This window comes from Fukomys damarensis, unplaced genomic scaffold (assembly GCF_012274545.1).
Source record: "Fukomys damarensis isolate Sample0158 unplaced genomic scaffold, DMR_v1.0_HiC HiC_scaffold_22, whole genome shotgun sequence".
Lineage (NCBI taxonomy): Eukaryota > Metazoa > Chordata > Mammalia > Rodentia > Bathyergidae > Fukomys > Fukomys damarensis.
The window spans coordinates 18,106,127-18,123,203 of record NW_022900934.1 but is presented as its reverse complement, the minus strand read 5'-3'; the positions used below and the strand labels follow the sequence as shown (position 1 = coordinate 18,123,203).

Sequence of the window (17,077 nt, the reverse complement as noted above, 5' to 3'; positions counted from 1 at the left end):
GTTCTTGAAAGTTAGCTTTTGCTTATTGTTATTTTAGTGCTGTGTATATGTTACTCTTTAAAAAATGGATTACTTATTATATCCAGCAACTCATTTTATCCAAACATCCTTTCACCAGGAGGAGAAAGAGCTGATAGACAGCTATGCATAACCACTGGTTTTCTTTGAAGCTGGATGTTGAAGGTAGTGCCATGCAATTTGTTTTATGATAACTGATGGCAGTTTTTCCTGAGTTTTAGCCAGCCACCACCAATTTAATAATTTATAGCACTGGTTTTTCAACTACTCACTAGAATGTTTTCTTCAAACAGTAGCTTATTTGTAAACTCATTAAATGAAAACAATCAAGCCAAATGACTGTATGGAAGTGAGTGGGTAGGAAGGAGCTCGGATATCCATGAGCTCAGAGCCATCCTCCCTGCATTCTCTCCCTTGCAGTATCCCTAGGGTCCCTCTTGAGTCATGTGAAGCTTCAGCCTCCAAACTTCTTCTGATCAATCTATGAAAAATGTTTGAGCCATCTCCTTACCTTCCACACTTTACTCACAATTCTTGTATTAATAAATATCCCAAGATACAATACACATTAGGGATGAAGTTCATAATTATTAATAATGGTTGAAAATGTATATTATAAATAGTCTTCATGATAACTTAGAATCTTTTTGGCTCATCCAATGCCCAATCTGATTAGATTGTCATTGTTTTTACTTTGAAATAGGGTTAGTGAAGAACCCCAAGCCATGCTGTCATTTTCCTATTTTACTTTTTAAAATGCATTTTTGCAGTAATCATTTAAGCATCTTATTTCATTTGGTTAAAACTAGAACACAGAATCTGCAAAATCACTTAAGGCAGGCTGGGTGTGGTGGCGCACGCCTGTAATCCTGCCACTTGGGAGGCTGAGCCAGGAGGATTGCTGCGAGTTCGAAGCCAGCTTGGGCTACATAGTGAATTCAGGGACAGCCTGAACAACAAAGCAAGACCCTGTCTCACAAAACAAAATAAACAAAACAAAATCATTTAAAGCACACATAAACTCTGATATGCTGTATTAAGTGTGGAGAGCAAATGGATTAGACTGAGGGTGCCTGTGTCACTAATGCCACACCATGGCACTTTCCTGTCTGGGTTAGCTTGTTTACGTATATAACACGTGACTATCAACAAACAAATTGAGAGAAAAATGCCAGATATCTTTATGTCTGATAGTAATAGTAGTTCTGCTCTGTATTTGGAGGCTATCTCTATGAAACACCATTTCATTTAAAGCAAAAGGACAGAAACATTCTCTGATTAGTGGGAAGGGACAGAATTTACTTTTCATTAGGTTTCATCTCCTGACCAAGACCCTAAGCTAACACCACAACATGGAGCATGGCAGACAATCTATAGCTAAGCCAGACCCTGTCACTATACTACGGGATTCAGGGCAGCTAAGGTAAAGAGCAATCATCCTCAAGGTTACCTGCAAGTCATTCTGTGGGTTCCAGTCAGAATCAAATATGATGCAGGTATCAGCAGCTGTGAGATTGATCCCCAGGCCTCCCGCTCTGGTGCACAGAAGAAAGACAAAGCGGTCTGAGTCTGGTTTACAGAATCGGTCGATGGCTGCCTGGCGCAGGTTTCCCCGTACTCGCCCATCAATTCGCTCATAGGTGTATCTGAGGGGACCCAAATGAACGAAAGCCCAGGTGTTAATTATGACTTTAATGGAGAACAGCAAATAATGCAGGAAGCTCTTGCCCAAAGGAATGACAGCAGTCTAGAAGGATTCCCACCCCCTACATATGAAGCATGGCAGACTCTTAAAACTGCATTGTAAAATGCCTCCCTCCCTCCTCCAAACAAACGAAACCAAAACAAAAACCAGCCATGAACTAAGGACTAGAATTATAAACACACAATGTTGATCCTCAGTATTGTCCAAGCAGCATATTCTCAAGAATTCCCTAGCTTATATTCACAGTGAATCTAATCATAAGACCAGAAAAAGCAACTACAAGCCTCAACTACTGACTATAAGCAGAACTCAGAGTTTATTTTACTTCAGTCTCCGGCTGCTCAGGGTAACTAAGAGTGGTAAGAAGACCACACTGCCCTGTAATCCTTTTATATATGGTTGGTCGTTTCTAGTTTACCAGCTCCTTAAAACTTTAGATATACCCAGCAAAACCTCCAAGCTTATAGCTTGGGAAGTACATGGCTAAGCAACTAGGACTAGTGCCTATGGTACATCAGAGGCGGGGAGGCTGAAGAATATTTAGAAGAAAACATGTGAGAGAGTACAGCTGAATACCAGGAAGAAGGCATACCTGTGTAGACAGTTAAGAACTAAGGTGGACCACATAGTGGGGGTAATGGAAAGAGGAAAGAGAACAGGAAATCAAACTGTGGGGGCCATATATCATTACTGTCCATCAAGAGAAAACACAGAAGGGACCTTATGATAGAAACCGTGAAATTTATCCATAGTTTCAATCCAAGATTATATCTAATCTTTGTTATATCCAAAACATAGTATCAGTCTTGTTCTCTGCTGTCTTACTCTGTTTTTATTGTTTTCTTGTTTGCTCCACTGATAACAAATGAATTAACAGGTGGACGTTACTCTGGGCTCAATTCTGACCAACAAAGAAAAACTGGCTGATCAAGCAGAATAGGAGCCTGTGACGAAAGGAACAAGTTATCTAAACCCGACATGAGCCAAAGTCATGGATCTTGGCAAAAATATTATGTGTAGCCCAGAATTTAAACTCCAAAACTTAGATAAAGAGCTGGTAAGAGTACAAGAATAGACATATAGGGATAGATGACTTGGTGTGGGGATGGCTTTAGAAAACTAAATCTGACAACATAACCCTACCTTGCTGGAAGAAAAACAAAAGCTATGTAAAGAAATAAGCCAAGGAAGAAATATATATAAAGAAACCTGAGCAACTCAGACTTGCAGGGACATAACACAAAAGAATGAACCTGAAAATACTGCCTTCCTTTTAAAAAGCCACAGTATAACCAGACCTAGAAGTATGACAATGTTTTTTGGGTTTGTTTCTTTTTTTAAAATTAGAATATGTTCAAGGACAATATTATATGGAAACTATAGTAGAAAATGAAACAGGTGGCAGTGATAGGATGGTCACACTGGCAGACCAAAAAGATTTTATGTTATAAGATGAAGGTTAAGGGTTAAATATGTACATTATATAGATTACATTTATAACAGCCACAACAGTAATAGAAGACCAAGTTCTAAGTATCCATTTTGTGCCTGATATATCCTATCACATTTAATTCTTACCATGGTCCTGTAAGTTTTTATTATTATCCCTTTTTTACAACTGAGGAAACTGAGAAAGAAAACTAAAAACCATTAGTAGAATGTCTTGCTCCATCACATAGATAGTAACTGAGTTGAAGCCAGGTCTACTTAACCGATGGCTTTCACAAAGTACCTTGTATTTCAATGCAGTAGGACAGAAATGTCTTCTTAAAAACTTAGAATATAAATTAAGGAGACACTAGTAAAATTTGGAAACCTGTAACTCTAACAGAGGGTGGGAGTAGAAGGTATACCTAAATAGCAAAATGATTTTGATAAATCAGTACTCTGACAATTTGTAATCATTTACCCAAAGTCTGGCTATGTATGCAATATAGCAGAAGCAGCGCAGAATTTGGAGAAGACAGGTTGACAGTCTATATTAGTTGCTGTCTCCAAACCCATACGTATAAATGAGCAATGCTGCAGAAGCAGGGCCTTGGTGCTCTTGGACTAGATAACTCTGGACATCAGAGAGGAGAATGAGGCCTGTGGATCAGAGTAAAGCTGTTAATTGCCACAGCCTTTGGAGAAGAAATCAATAAATAGTAGTGATGCAGCCTGACCATCACCTAGGGGAAAAAAATTCCCATAAAATTAGCTAAGTGTTTTGCCAGCTATGATGTAACAACAGTTCTAAGAAATGAAACTTGTGCAGGATGTTTAGAAGAATAACTCTCATTTCTATCACTTGTTTAGTTTTGAGGGCATGCTCTCAAAGAACACAAAACTAAAAATGGGATTATTTGAGCTCTTTTAAATCATTCCCCCACTCCCCCCGCACTTTTGAGCAAGATCCTCTAGCTGTGCTCTCATTACTGTATGAGTATGGCATGAAATTAAATGGGAACAAAACCAAACTGACAGCTGGAGAGGCAAAGAGGCTCAAGAACAAAGAAAACCTTGAGGGCTAATAAGACTGAATGAAGAAATCAGACGTCATAAAATTTTCCACACCAAACTTCAGCACGCAATTAACTCTATGTGACAGCTGAATAAAATCCCTAGGAGTTGCTGTTGCTCATCAAACTATAATTCGCAGTCACTGTCAAATCTCAACAAGAAGCAGGTGGCACTCTGGAAAAACCTCTATGGACTGGCAAGGAGGTGGGATGGAGGAGGGGAATGTCACATTTTTGGCACAAGAAATGCTGACCTCAGAAGGCCTGAAGGGAAATGAACAATTTTCTTGTCTCCTAGTAATAACCAGCTGGAAAACAGTGTGGCGGGAGAGAGAGAGAAATTACACTCACAACTGCTACAAATATATAACATGCTTAGGACTGATTTCAGTAACAAATACACAAATTTGGTAATATGACACTAGGAGCTATGGTGTTCTCTTAACCATTATGTCCGTAACGTTGAAAGGGGCTCTGGCACAAGGTAGATACTTGATATATATTGACTTATGTACATAAAGGATTGGAGTGATTATAATGAGTAGCATTCTCTTTAAGTTTGCAAAAATGGCAATCCTCTCCTATTTAAGGAGTAAAAGCCAATAAAAATCTCATCATATGGATAACCATCTATACAGATGTGTAAATGTATATAATGTATTGTATAAAGATACTTTTCTGGAGTTAGGAGCTGAAGAGGCCAAGAATAACTCTAAAATTCATCTGGAATAATAGCTAAGTAGAAGAAGAGAAGTACTGACCAAAAGAATGGAAAGGCTAGACATATGCATAGCATATATAATATCTCAGTGTACTTCATAAATAGTATTTTATGTCAAGGGGAGAAGACTATTTTAGTAAACAGAAAATTATTAGGAAATCAGACATATTTGTAAAGGAACGTCTTTTAATGTCATTTACCAAAATAACAGAAGAAATGAAGACTAAAATGAAAAAAGAAAATCAAAGAAATCCAGGTGAGGATTATCAATTAGAATGTCTACTTAATTTGTGGATCTTCCCAAACCTCCAGTAAAATGACAGTAAGAGGGATTTATGCATCACTCTCCCAATAAATCCATGAGAGAGAACCGAAGTAACATTCTGGAAGTTAGAAAGCATGTCAAGTGGTATCTGAGTTGAAGAAGGCTAAATCCAGGCAAGAAACAGCATAACTTAATGCTGCAGAACATATGACAGTATCAAACACTGGTGGCACTAGGGTCCCTGAAAGTGAGAATGTGAAGAGTCTAAACACAGGGGAAGTGGTGAAATATTTGTGGAAGTATCAACTATCCTTTAGACTGCTCAATCCAGCATTTAAGAAGGTAAAATAAAGGACAACAATCTTCTCTACTCCGGGAGGTACTAACCAAAGATCAAGAAGAGAAATGCGGGGTAAGAGAGAAATATGAGAACCGGCTACTTTTTCTTACCCCTCCCCCACAATCAGTGCAGAGCACAGTAATATCTCTGCTTTCTAGACAGGGCAGAGGAGAAACAGAGATAAACATACTGACACTGGGTGAGTGTCACCCAGTGAGATGATTCAGACAAATGAGAAGTGCTCACAAATGGAGAGTGAAGCTTACAGTTAATAAGCCTCATCCACATATTCAGAACTTATGATTCAAAAGTGCCTCATCATCTCATGGCTGAGGACACCAGACATCCTGAGAAAGCCCCTGATCTGAACATGAGGCTCTACTTCTACAATGGTGGGGCAAGGTCCTAATATACCAACCCTGCAGTAAATAAATACAAAGCTTGCACAAAATGTAAACAAAAACAAATGAGCAGAAAAACCTGAGGGCACTGGAGAGTTAATAAGAACAGGCAAATTTTGGAAAGTAACAGAACCTATGGTGTGGGCTAGAGGGGAGGTTGCAGTTACAATGACAGAGATGTAGGGCAGCTACTACTCATGAAAAAGCACCATGGGAAAAAGCCTGAGCAAGTATGACTGCCAGAGAGAAGGAATCTCCAGAAAGGGGTGGGGTAGGGCAAATACTCCAAACTCTGAGTATAAACTACTCTGGCTGAATCTCCAATTCATATTTACTTGGGACACACTGTCAGTCTGAACTGGGACAGCACCTGGACCTACCAGAGACATCGATCCAGTTAGCACTTTGTCCCCCAGTTAACTGTCTCCAAAAAACAACTAACAACATCTTCAGAGCAGTACCACAAAATCCCACATCTCTACAACATGGCATTCAAAAGGTCTAGGAAAAAAATGTGAAATTATGTAACATGTAGAACAGGAAAATGTGACCCATTTTCAAGAGAAAAGATAATTAACAGATGCCAAATCGGTGATTCTATAGTTCAGTTAAAGCAACTATTGGAATTTACTTAGTAAAGGATGTAAGTTATGAATGAAGAAAAAAAAACTAATAATCAAATGGAAATTTTAAGAGCTAAAAAATAGAATTTCTTTTTTTGTTTGTTTGTTTTTTATTTTTTGAGACAGGGTCTCACTATGTAGTTGAGATTGACCTGGAACTCACTATGTAACCCAGGCTGGTCTCGAACTCACAGTGATCCTCCTGCCTCAGCCTCCCAAGTGCTGGGATTACAGGTGTGCGCCACCACGCCTGGCTAAAAATACAATTTCTTAAGATAAAGCACTGGTTGGCTTAATAAGCATCATGGAGATTACAGAGAACTCAATAAACTTGAAGGCAGATAAACTGCAACAAAAGACAGATTAAAAAAAAAAAACCCAGAATCTTATGGATTTGTGGGACCGTATCTAAAGGTCAAATTAAACACACAGGTGACTGGAGTCTCACAGAGAAATAAGATAATGAGGCAAAATGAAATTGAAAGACAAGTGACCAAAAGCACCCTAAAAAAAGACATTCATTTGATCACAATTAAGAAGCTCAGTGAAGTTGGAGTTAAGAATTCAGGATGAACTCTAAAATCATAAACTGCTGAAAACTAAAAATGAGAAGAAAATGCTGGAAGCAGAGTAAATCAATACATTACATAAAGGGAAATGATTTGAATGACTATAGAACTTTTTGTCAGGAACTATGGGGGCCAAAACCCAGTGGAAAACACTTTTAAATGGTGGGGGGAAAATGTACACTTGGAATTCTGATATAAAAGACAGAGATATAATCAAGGAGAAAAATAAGACTTGAACTAAACAGATAAAAAAATTCTGACACCCATTGGGTTGTCTAAAAAGAAAACCATTGTGAAATAATTGGTGCTATAAAAAAATGAAAAACCATAAGAAAATGATCTGAGATTAAAAACTACAACTATGGAAACAAAACCTAAGGATTTAAATTGGAAGATAAAGTGAACAAATTCCACCAGAAGGTAAGGAGAGAGATAATGAGACAGAAAATAGAAAAAGGGGAAAATTAAATGGTCAGTCCAAAAGGTCTGACGTATCACTAATGGGAGTTTAACAAAGAAAACAATAGAAAAAAGATAAATTTGAGGAAATTCTCCAGAACTGAATAAAGGGACTTCGATTTCAAGTGGAAAAGATCTATTTAAAATCAGTACAGTGAGGCAGGCCATTGTAAAATTTCATAGGACTGAGGACAAAGAGAATGTATCAAAGATTCTAAAAAGAAAAAACATACATCACATACACAGAATAGGAATTTGAAGGCTTTTGAACTTGTCTACAGCAATTTTGACAGAAGACAGTAAACACCTTCAAAATTCTGTAGAGAAAGAATTTCTAACCGAGAATCTCAGTTCCAACCAAACTCTTAACAACCAAGAATAGTGATAGACAAAAAAACATTCAGACCTTTCATTTACCTTGCTCAGATTCTCCTAGAAGAGATGCCCCAACATGGATCCACCAAAGGAGATCTGAATCAAAAGGAATTGATGCAAGATGGCAGATTAATGACCTGCATGTGCTAGGTGAAAAAAACAGGCCACAGAGGACAGGTACAGAGGTTCCAGATGTGGCCCTGAGACTGATGTGCTGGGACACAGCAAAAGGAGATTTATACAAGAAGGACACAGTTTGCATTTGAATTATGCTAAGTATATAGAAGAATAAGCAATCAAATAATAGACAGTGTTTAGCTTCAGAGAAAATAAAAATTGTATAAAAAAGAAAAAGTAGACAGCATACTACATGGTTAAGGTGTAATTTAACATAAATCATATGGTAAATCCAGAATATTAATCTAACTTCAAACATTACATAGTGTACTGGGAAGATAGGAGGACGGGAAGTTGCATATACAATGATTACGGGGAACAATGAAAGAAGATAAAATGAATCTTCCAGAGTCATACAGTTAATTCCTACGACTAAAAAAGATCAAGAAATTCCAAATAATATTATTTAGATAGACCTCTAAATATCAAAGAAATAGCATAAAGAGTTCAAAGTAATTATTTCTGGGGTTTAGAAACTGGAGGAAGGAGGTGATGAATTGGAAAATGGAGTTTTTTCAGAAGTCTACAGAATGATTTGACTTTCTAAATTATGTGCATGTATAACTTTGATGAAAATAAAGTTAATTGAAAACAGGAAATTAACTGTGGGATATGATAATGAATGCCTATAATCCCAGCAGTCTGGAAGGCTGAGGCAGGAGGGCTGTAAATTCAAGCCCAGCTTGGGCAACGTAACAACTTAGTGAGACTCTGTCTCAAAAAAGTGAAAAGGGGTGGGGATGCAGCTCAGTGCAAAGGCCCTGGGTTCAATCTCCTGCACACCCATCAAGAGAGAAAAAGAGAGAAAGAGAGACAGAGACAGTGTCATAAAAATATACAAGAATCCTGCTGGATATAGCTGGGGTGAAGAAACCATAAGAGTAAAAAGAACAAAATACTTATACAAACTCATGGCTGCAAAGTGAAAGAAACTTTTAAAGTTTATTAATGTAAGTATTTGGGCTTAGAATCAAGCAGAAAAAATTTAAACAAAGATTTTAGGACTAACATAAGACTTCTATGAAATTTAGAACTTGTAAAAATAGAACAAAAAATGTTAATTTTTTTTCCATTTGTATAGGGGTAATGCACTGTATTAAATATGTAAGGTCATATCTACGTGGGTTTGATTACAGAAACTAACGAAGTATTCTTTAAATAATGAAAAAGAAAAGAATAATATAAGACTACAAGAGCAAGAAGCAATTTAAATATGTTCAGGGATCATTTTCAACTTCAAAATTAAGGATTATTTTAATTTTACATCACTGCCTTTTCTCTTTTACTTTCCTTTTTAGTTTTATTTTAGGATTCCCTATTTTTAATGTTCATACAGAGATTTCTTTAACTGAAATACCGAATAGTTTCTCTGGTGTGAAAAACTATAATAGTACATAAGATCCTAATGAGATAATTAATAATGTGAAATAGGAAGTAAAGGGCTAAAGGTGTAGGGAAAGTGGGAAGGGTGGGGGAAAGGTAGTAAGGGAGAGGAAAAAAAATATGAGAAAATGGAAAAATGGAAATAAAGTGTTTGTAAATGGGGAGGGGAGGAGGGGGTGAAGGGAGGGCAGTGACAAGGGGAAAAAATGAGAATCAAGACCTGTCATGTAAAGGTACAGGATCCCAATAATGAATGTAACTGTATTATATACCTAGATTGTACCAATAAACTCAATAAAAAGAAAAATAAAACAAAATAAAAACAACAAAAATCCACGTGCATAAACAAAATTAAAAAGCAAAGACAAGTGAGGGAAAAGTGTTCACAAAATATTCATAAGTAAGCAATTTTCATAAATTAATGACAAACTGAAGAACAACAGTAAATGGAGGAATAACATGAATAAGCAATTTATCTCTGTATAAAAATACAAATAGCTAATAAATATGAAAAAAATCCATCCTCAGTAATCAAAAGTACACATTAAAAAGAACATAACTTTGGCTTACTGAATTAGCAAAGATTAGGGAGCAGAAAAAATATTGATCAGAATACAGGAAAAAAGCATTCTTACAGAGAATTGAAAGCATATAAGTAAAACACTCTTACTGAAGGATATTTGAAAATATATATCAAATTTATTTAAAAACACACATTAAAAGGAAATAAGTGGGAACTTCATGATGGCCATAAAGGGATATCCATTTTGACTACCTTAAAATGCAGAAAATTTGAAAACAATCTGTAGGAATATCATGCAGGTCATCAAGATTTTGTTGTAGAAAAAGAAAAAAAAAATCCATAGCATATTAAATAAAACATGTCAGTTATACAGTAGACTGTACATATAGCAATTCAAACAAATAATAAAACTAATCATACATATGTACAAAGAAAAAAAGACTAAAAAGATAAGCACCCAAGCATGAACAGAACTTCTACAGGTGGTGGTGTTAAATGTTTCCATATTTTCAAGAGAAGTTATAATACTTAATCTGAACATAAAATTGTAATAAACAATAAAGGGAAAAATAGCAAAAAAGACTTCTGTACTTACCAAAAATCTGTTATTCATTTTGGGGAAGGTTACTCATTTGGGGGTGTTCTTTTTAAAAATTTCTACAAATTATTAGTTCTATAAATTTTGAAGGCTGCAATATAAGAAGCAAGTGCTTTGGGAATAAGCTTCTGTACTATTGTGAATTTATAGTGTAAAACTGCTTTTCCCATTTTGATTTATTCATAATAGCTTCCAAGAAAAATCACGGGTCTCAATCATTCTCTACACGCACATCTCTACCATACAAATTCTTCTATTGTCTAACCAGACTTGAAAAATTTCTTTATGTAACATTAAGTATTGGCACACATACAGTTAAGTTTGTCACAAAGTGAATGTTAATTTATAAGGGGAAAGAGAAACTTAAAGGATAAGAGTATCTGTTAACAAACCTGAGATTCTCTATAATTTTACAATTTGAAAACAAAGATTTTCCTTAAACTTAGCAATGCCTAGGCTACTAGTTTCTCTGATCTTGAAAAATCCTTTTTTCTTATCATCAGATCATCGATGTATTGCAATAACTTAAAACCTAAGATATGGTGTATAATATAACAAAGTAGTTCCCACACACGAGTCCAAATAACCTACATTCAGGTATTTTTCATTTGTATGAGTAACAGAATTGAAGTTCAGGGAATTATATGAATAAAACAAGAAAATAAATTAGGATATCACAGCTAGTGTATTACAAAACAGGGAGTCTGCTGAGAAAGGAGAGAAAATTCTTTTTCTGAGTTGTCAGCTTATGTGCTTTCAGAAATTTGGATCAGTGATACCTTCCAAAATGTGTTTCTCCCATTATTATTAAGCAAAAAAAATTTTTTCTTAACCTTTTCTAAGGCTATTCTGATTTTGTTCCTTACAATTGAAGTAAATATAAATAAATATTGGGACTTATGCAAAACAAGGACTCCACCCTATTGCTATGAAATTCACTCCAAAGAGTTAATTTTAGGATACTTGGTCATAAAATTCAGTATGAATTTTATTTAAGAGGAGATCTGTTTTCTCCATTTTTGAATGTTTTGTTATTGTTAAACCATAACATGAATGGATCAAAAAGATACCAAAGAAAAGGAACTGACGGCACTGGATGCAGAGATTTGATGGAAGTCTCACCTTCTCTGGATGAGATAATCTTCGAGAATATCAAGGCAGCGCACCATCTGGGAGAAGATGAGCACTTTGTGGCCACCTGCAATCAGTTTAGGAAGCAGTTTATCAATCAGCACCAGCTTCCCTGCTGCCTGAATCATGGCCTGCAGCTGAAAGTCATGGGCATCAGGACTGTGGGTCTTTCGGAAATCTTCCAGAATTTTTTCCTCTGCCCCTGAAAAGGAATGGAACAAAACTCTTCTTTAACAAAACATGTGGATAAAAGCTCTGTTTTTCAGATACTGCAAAACATGAATTCTTAGGTCCTGGACCTGCAGTTCAGAAGAGATAATGAATGTGTACTCCTGGTCTACCCTTAACAGAGAGCTCACTATAGTAGGATTTTCTACTTCACCTCATTAAGAACGAGGGTACTTTGTTAAGGATTAAGATGGTGAATCCTAAGATGATTCACTCATGTAAAGATATCTTCTTAGCAAGCTGACAATAAAGACCTTCCTACTTTCTGTCATCACAAGACTAGCTATAAGACAATCCAAGTCATGTTTTAATTTAAAAATTTCTCCAGAAGTTTCACTGTAAAGAAAACTCTAACATCATCTCTACTATGGTTAACTCATAATTCATCTGCAGATTTTAATCTCACTGAAGCATTTTCATTTATTCAATGAAGTAACATATTTCTCTAGCCATAAATGAAAAGTGTGGGCCAGACCATGAGTAAAAAATAGTAACAAACAAACAAACAGAAAGTAGCAAAATGCAGAGTATTATCCACAGTTTGCCAGGCAGAGAATGAACTGCAGAAACAGAGAATTTGCAGTTTCAAATATGGCTCTGTGTACAGTATTTATTAGCCTGATTATATATGCAAATCCATCAACTTCTCTGAACCTCAGTTTTAAACTGTAAAAAGGTGAGAATATGTATATTCTACCATTTAACGAAAACTTACTATATGAAGTCTTTGATTATCATTGCTTCTGACAGAGGTCCATGCCAGCCCTGAGTTACTTACTCCTTTCTGCCCCAACTCACCATTGATCAAATAGGGATGGTTACAGCACTTTCTCAGCTCCATCATGGTGTTGATGAGATTGGGCATGTTGTGTTGATTTGCTCCCTTAGTTAGGAAGGAAAAATTTTTCTCCAGGATAGCACGGTAGTACTTTTTCTGGATATTGGTCAGTTCTACTTCAATGATGGTCTCTTGTTTTGGAGCAAGGTTCTTTTCCACATCATCTTTCAGGCGCCGAAGCATCATTGGTTTTAAGATAGACTGCAGTTTCTTTACCTGTTCAAGGAAATCATTATCTATTTACCTGCCTCAATCCTGACTGAATGATTGTGGGGTATTCCAATCTTCACTGTAATCTCCTGACTAGCTACTGATTTGGACATCAGACTAAAAGAAAGCTTATGATTGATCCCTGAAAATGGAGAACTTACAATAGTACAGGAAGGGAAAAAAGGATCTGGCTTGAACTCACAAATTACCAAGAACCTATGTGGTAATCTCACAAGATGAAAAAGGAGAAAAAGACATTATTTATTCTCTAGGAGGAGAAAACAGTCTCTTTGATTCTTTGTCTAACATATATATATCCACAGGAATTAACTAAAGAATATTTTATTTTGTTAGGAGGCACAAATGATATATTGTAAAGGGAGACTTAGATGCTGAAAGAACAGAGGAAGAAGTAAAGACAATCTGAAAATGGAGCCCTCCTACACTGTTTCAATAACAGCAGCATCATACGTGTTTGGGAGTAGCAGCGTGTAAAGAAATAATGTTGTTCCATGCCATAACAGGAGATGTCACATCAGGGCACTTTAAGCTGGATACTGTTGTTTCCTTACTACGATCTGTTCATTCCCCTAGGAGCCAGGCCTGATAAAGACCTGCACTCACTTCACTGAACCAGCAAGGTGTCTTGTTCCCTCATGCAGGAAGACAATGAAAGGATAAAGAATTCAAAATTAATGCACCTAAGTTAACCTTGGGCTAAAACATGATGCATACTAGTTAAGATTAACCCCAATGTGGAAACAAAAGGAAAATGAAAGAGTACGTTTCAAGTCAGAAAAGGCTGTTCAAAAAATTTAAAAGGGATAGAATGCACTGTAGTAGTGCTTCCTGAAGCAGTAGCATCACTGACAGTGATTAGTAGAGTTACTTATTGGAGTATGTTTTAGACAATGACAAATACGCTTTGCTCTGGAAACAGATGGTTTCTAGCACTTTTATTTGTAGTGTTTTAAAATATAGATGTTTCATAGAAGCAGAAAGTACAATGATGGTTACCAGGGTCAGATGAGGTATGGGGATTGAGGAAACAGTGACTAAAGAATACAAAATTTCAGTTAGATAGGAGGAGTAAGTTTAAGAGATCTATGGTGACCACAGTTATTAATAATGTACTGTGTTCAGAGGATCATGAGAGTGAATTTGAGTGTTCTCACCACAAAAGTAAGTTGGCAAAGTAATGCTATGTTAACTAGTTCTATTTAGCCATTCTATTATGTATACATATTTCAAAATACCATGATATACTTAATAAATATATGTAATTTTTGTCAGTTAAAATATATAATGCTTTAAGAAATTTTTTAAAAAAGCAAACAAGACATTTGATATTGCTTTTATGGTTTTCTTCTAACTAACCCCAATCTTCTCTTTTTATGAAACCTGATTTTTACCAATCAATGGTACTTAGGAATCTAAACCCCCCAACAGATAAGGAATTACTATGTAAGATCTCAAAGACAAAAATGAGCTAGCTAATTGTTAAAGGTGGAGAAAAATGTCAATCTGCCAAATGCTGGGTTCAACTTTTGCCCTTCACTTGGTTCGTACCTTGAATCATTTAGAGTATACTATATGCCAGACACTGTGCTGGTTAATACAACAAACACAACTTTGGAGAAGATGTGGGCCTTGTCCTCAAGATCATTGTCTAGGAAGAAGAAAAGATGCATACCAAAAATTAAGTGCAAAGGGAGAAGAGGATGAATTTCTAATGGTCCAAAAATGAAGAGAGGGTTGGTAGTAGGATCAAGAGATACTGCAAAATGTAGGGAGAATTACGTTTGATTATTCACTGTTCTCAAAGTCTATCTTGTATCACACATAGAAAGAAATAGACTGGAGCCATAGCATGTATTCTTGACATCTATTAGTGAAATTCCCAAACTCTTCCAGTTCCTAAATTCTCTCTATCCCAACCCATTTCCACATTACTGCTAGATTAATTTAATTGAACTAATTATGTCATTCTTGCAATAAAAGTCTTGCATGGTTTCTCTATTAATACCTACTAATTCTTCAACCTGTCTTTCACTATTTTTCTACAATGCAACTGTAAACTCCATTGGCCTTACACACTTCCCTGTTCATCTACTCCGTTTTTAACTCAACCAGATGATTCCTCACTACTGAGTAAATTCCACAGCTCAGATTATATGGGGCTTTTTTTCCTGTGCAAAATAGTTACCACCTCTTCTTTATCCTTCAAAATGCATTTGTAAATTATATTTTCTCCCTGAAGTCATCCCTGATTCTCAAACAGATGTGACCTTTCCTTGTTTTACAGTCCCCAGCTCTGTTCCTCATATGGCATTTAAACTTTTCTAGCTTACTTCCATAATTCCTAGTAGAGATTTCTACCCATAGTACACAGACATTTTCTAATATTGGTTGTTTTGAATTAGATTTAAGTCCAACAAATGAGACTTGCTACTAGACCTTAAAAACTGAGGAAAACCAGTTCACCTGGACAAAATGGAACTAATCAACAATTTATTTATCTGACTGCCTTGTTTTACTACTCATATATTATGTTGTAATCAAGAAGATGGGCCTGGTAATGTGGCAGATTATGTAAGATGAAGGAGGAAGAATAAAAGAAGCAGAAGAAAGTACCATGTTCTTGAGGACAGAGCTATAAGCAAAATCACTGAATGTATAGGGGAGTGCAGTGAAGCAAGAGGCCTAATATGGTAATTTAAAATATTCTGGATGCTGACTAATTGATAATAATCAAGTGGCCTTCCCCAACATAAACAAACATACAAAATGAAGGACGCAATGCTCATTTTAACAGAGATGAGAGAATATGCTAAATTCTATCTCCATAATAATGGAACCCTTGCTCTTCCCTTGATATGAAAGTGACCATCATATAATGCCTTCAATCCTTCAGGCTCCTAATTACCTGTTCCTCTGTTTTCAGATCTCCAAACTCCTCCAAGAATGCAGTCTCTGAAGGAAACTGTGTTGGCTCCAGAAAATTTAGCAAACTGAAGAGCTCTTCCACAGAGTTTTGTAAAGGTGTCCCGGTGAGTAGTACTTTATGTTCCTGCATAAATTAAGCGTAAATGACGAACAACGTTTGAGTCACCAAAACAGTACATTTCAGTGGGGAAAACTAAGCCCAGGTATTCTGTGCTCAATTTGGAGCAATTATATTCTGATTTAAAGAAAAGTTAGGGTCCCAGCACTTCATAGGGGTATAGTCATTAAAAAGATCAACTTTCGGAACAAGGATTCTAAGACTGATAGAATTTTTTGTTAACAAAAGCAACCGTCCACTAATTCACTCAAAATTGAGTGGCTGCCCACTACATACTGGACACTTGCCAAGTCAATACCCAGAAACAAACTAAAACACTTTAAATTTTCAGGTCACAAATTTCATGATATGTGAAAGTTCCCCAAGTTGTTTTGAGAATAGGTGGCCAAAAGGACTACACATAAGTAAGTAATGTGCAGAATGGCTAAGGAATACCTCCCTGAATAAAAGTTATCTGTATTTATTTATGTAAAAACCTGGCTCTTACCAGGGCCATCAGCTTTAACCCCTCTAGAAGTTTGCAATTCCTATTCTTCAACCTGTGGGCCTCATCAATTATCACACAGCTCCAGTGAATTTTCTTCAACTCTGGGCAATCTGCTAGGATCATCTCAAATGTTGTGATGACAACATGGAACTTGAAGACTCCTGAAAGGGGGTTTCCCTGAGAATGACATAATCAAAGACACAACTTTATATCATGAGTAACAGACTATGTGCCAGATTAGAGAAGGCAGGGCTATTAATTTGAGAAGGGAGAGAATATAGGAATGACCAGCTACAGTATTTAGAAAAGGCAAACCTCACAGCATCAATGAGACAGGAGTGAGAAATAAGTGGCCTGGTGGTGCAGGCCTATAGTCTCAGCACTCTTGAGAGGATGAGGCAAGAAGAATGCAAGTTTGAGCCCAGGGAGGAAATTCAGTGAATTAGCAAGACCTTGTACCA

At 36.3% G+C, this 17,077-nt stretch overlaps 1 protein-coding gene across 2 annotated transcripts in view; it reads right to left on the bottom strand.

The window, feature by feature from the left end:
• The window catches only part of Chd6 (chromodomain helicase DNA binding protein 6), a 207,376-nt gene that overhangs the window by 81,214 nt on the left and 109,085 nt on the right, over nt 1-17,077 (bottom strand). For both annotated transcript variants that reach the window (XM_010631412.3, XM_010631411.3), the window contains exons 13-17: nt 16,617-16,793; nt 15,992-16,135; nt 12,816-13,071; nt 11,781-11,991; nt 1,469-1,664 (exon numbers count right to left, since the gene is read on the bottom strand). In XM_010631412.3, the coding sequence (XP_010629714.1) occupies nt 1,469-1,664; nt 11,781-11,991; nt 12,816-13,071; nt 15,992-16,135; nt 16,617-16,793 (984 nt within the window). The remainder of the gene's footprint in view (nt 1-1,468; nt 1,665-11,780; nt 11,992-12,815; nt 13,072-15,991; nt 16,136-16,616; nt 16,794-17,077) is intronic.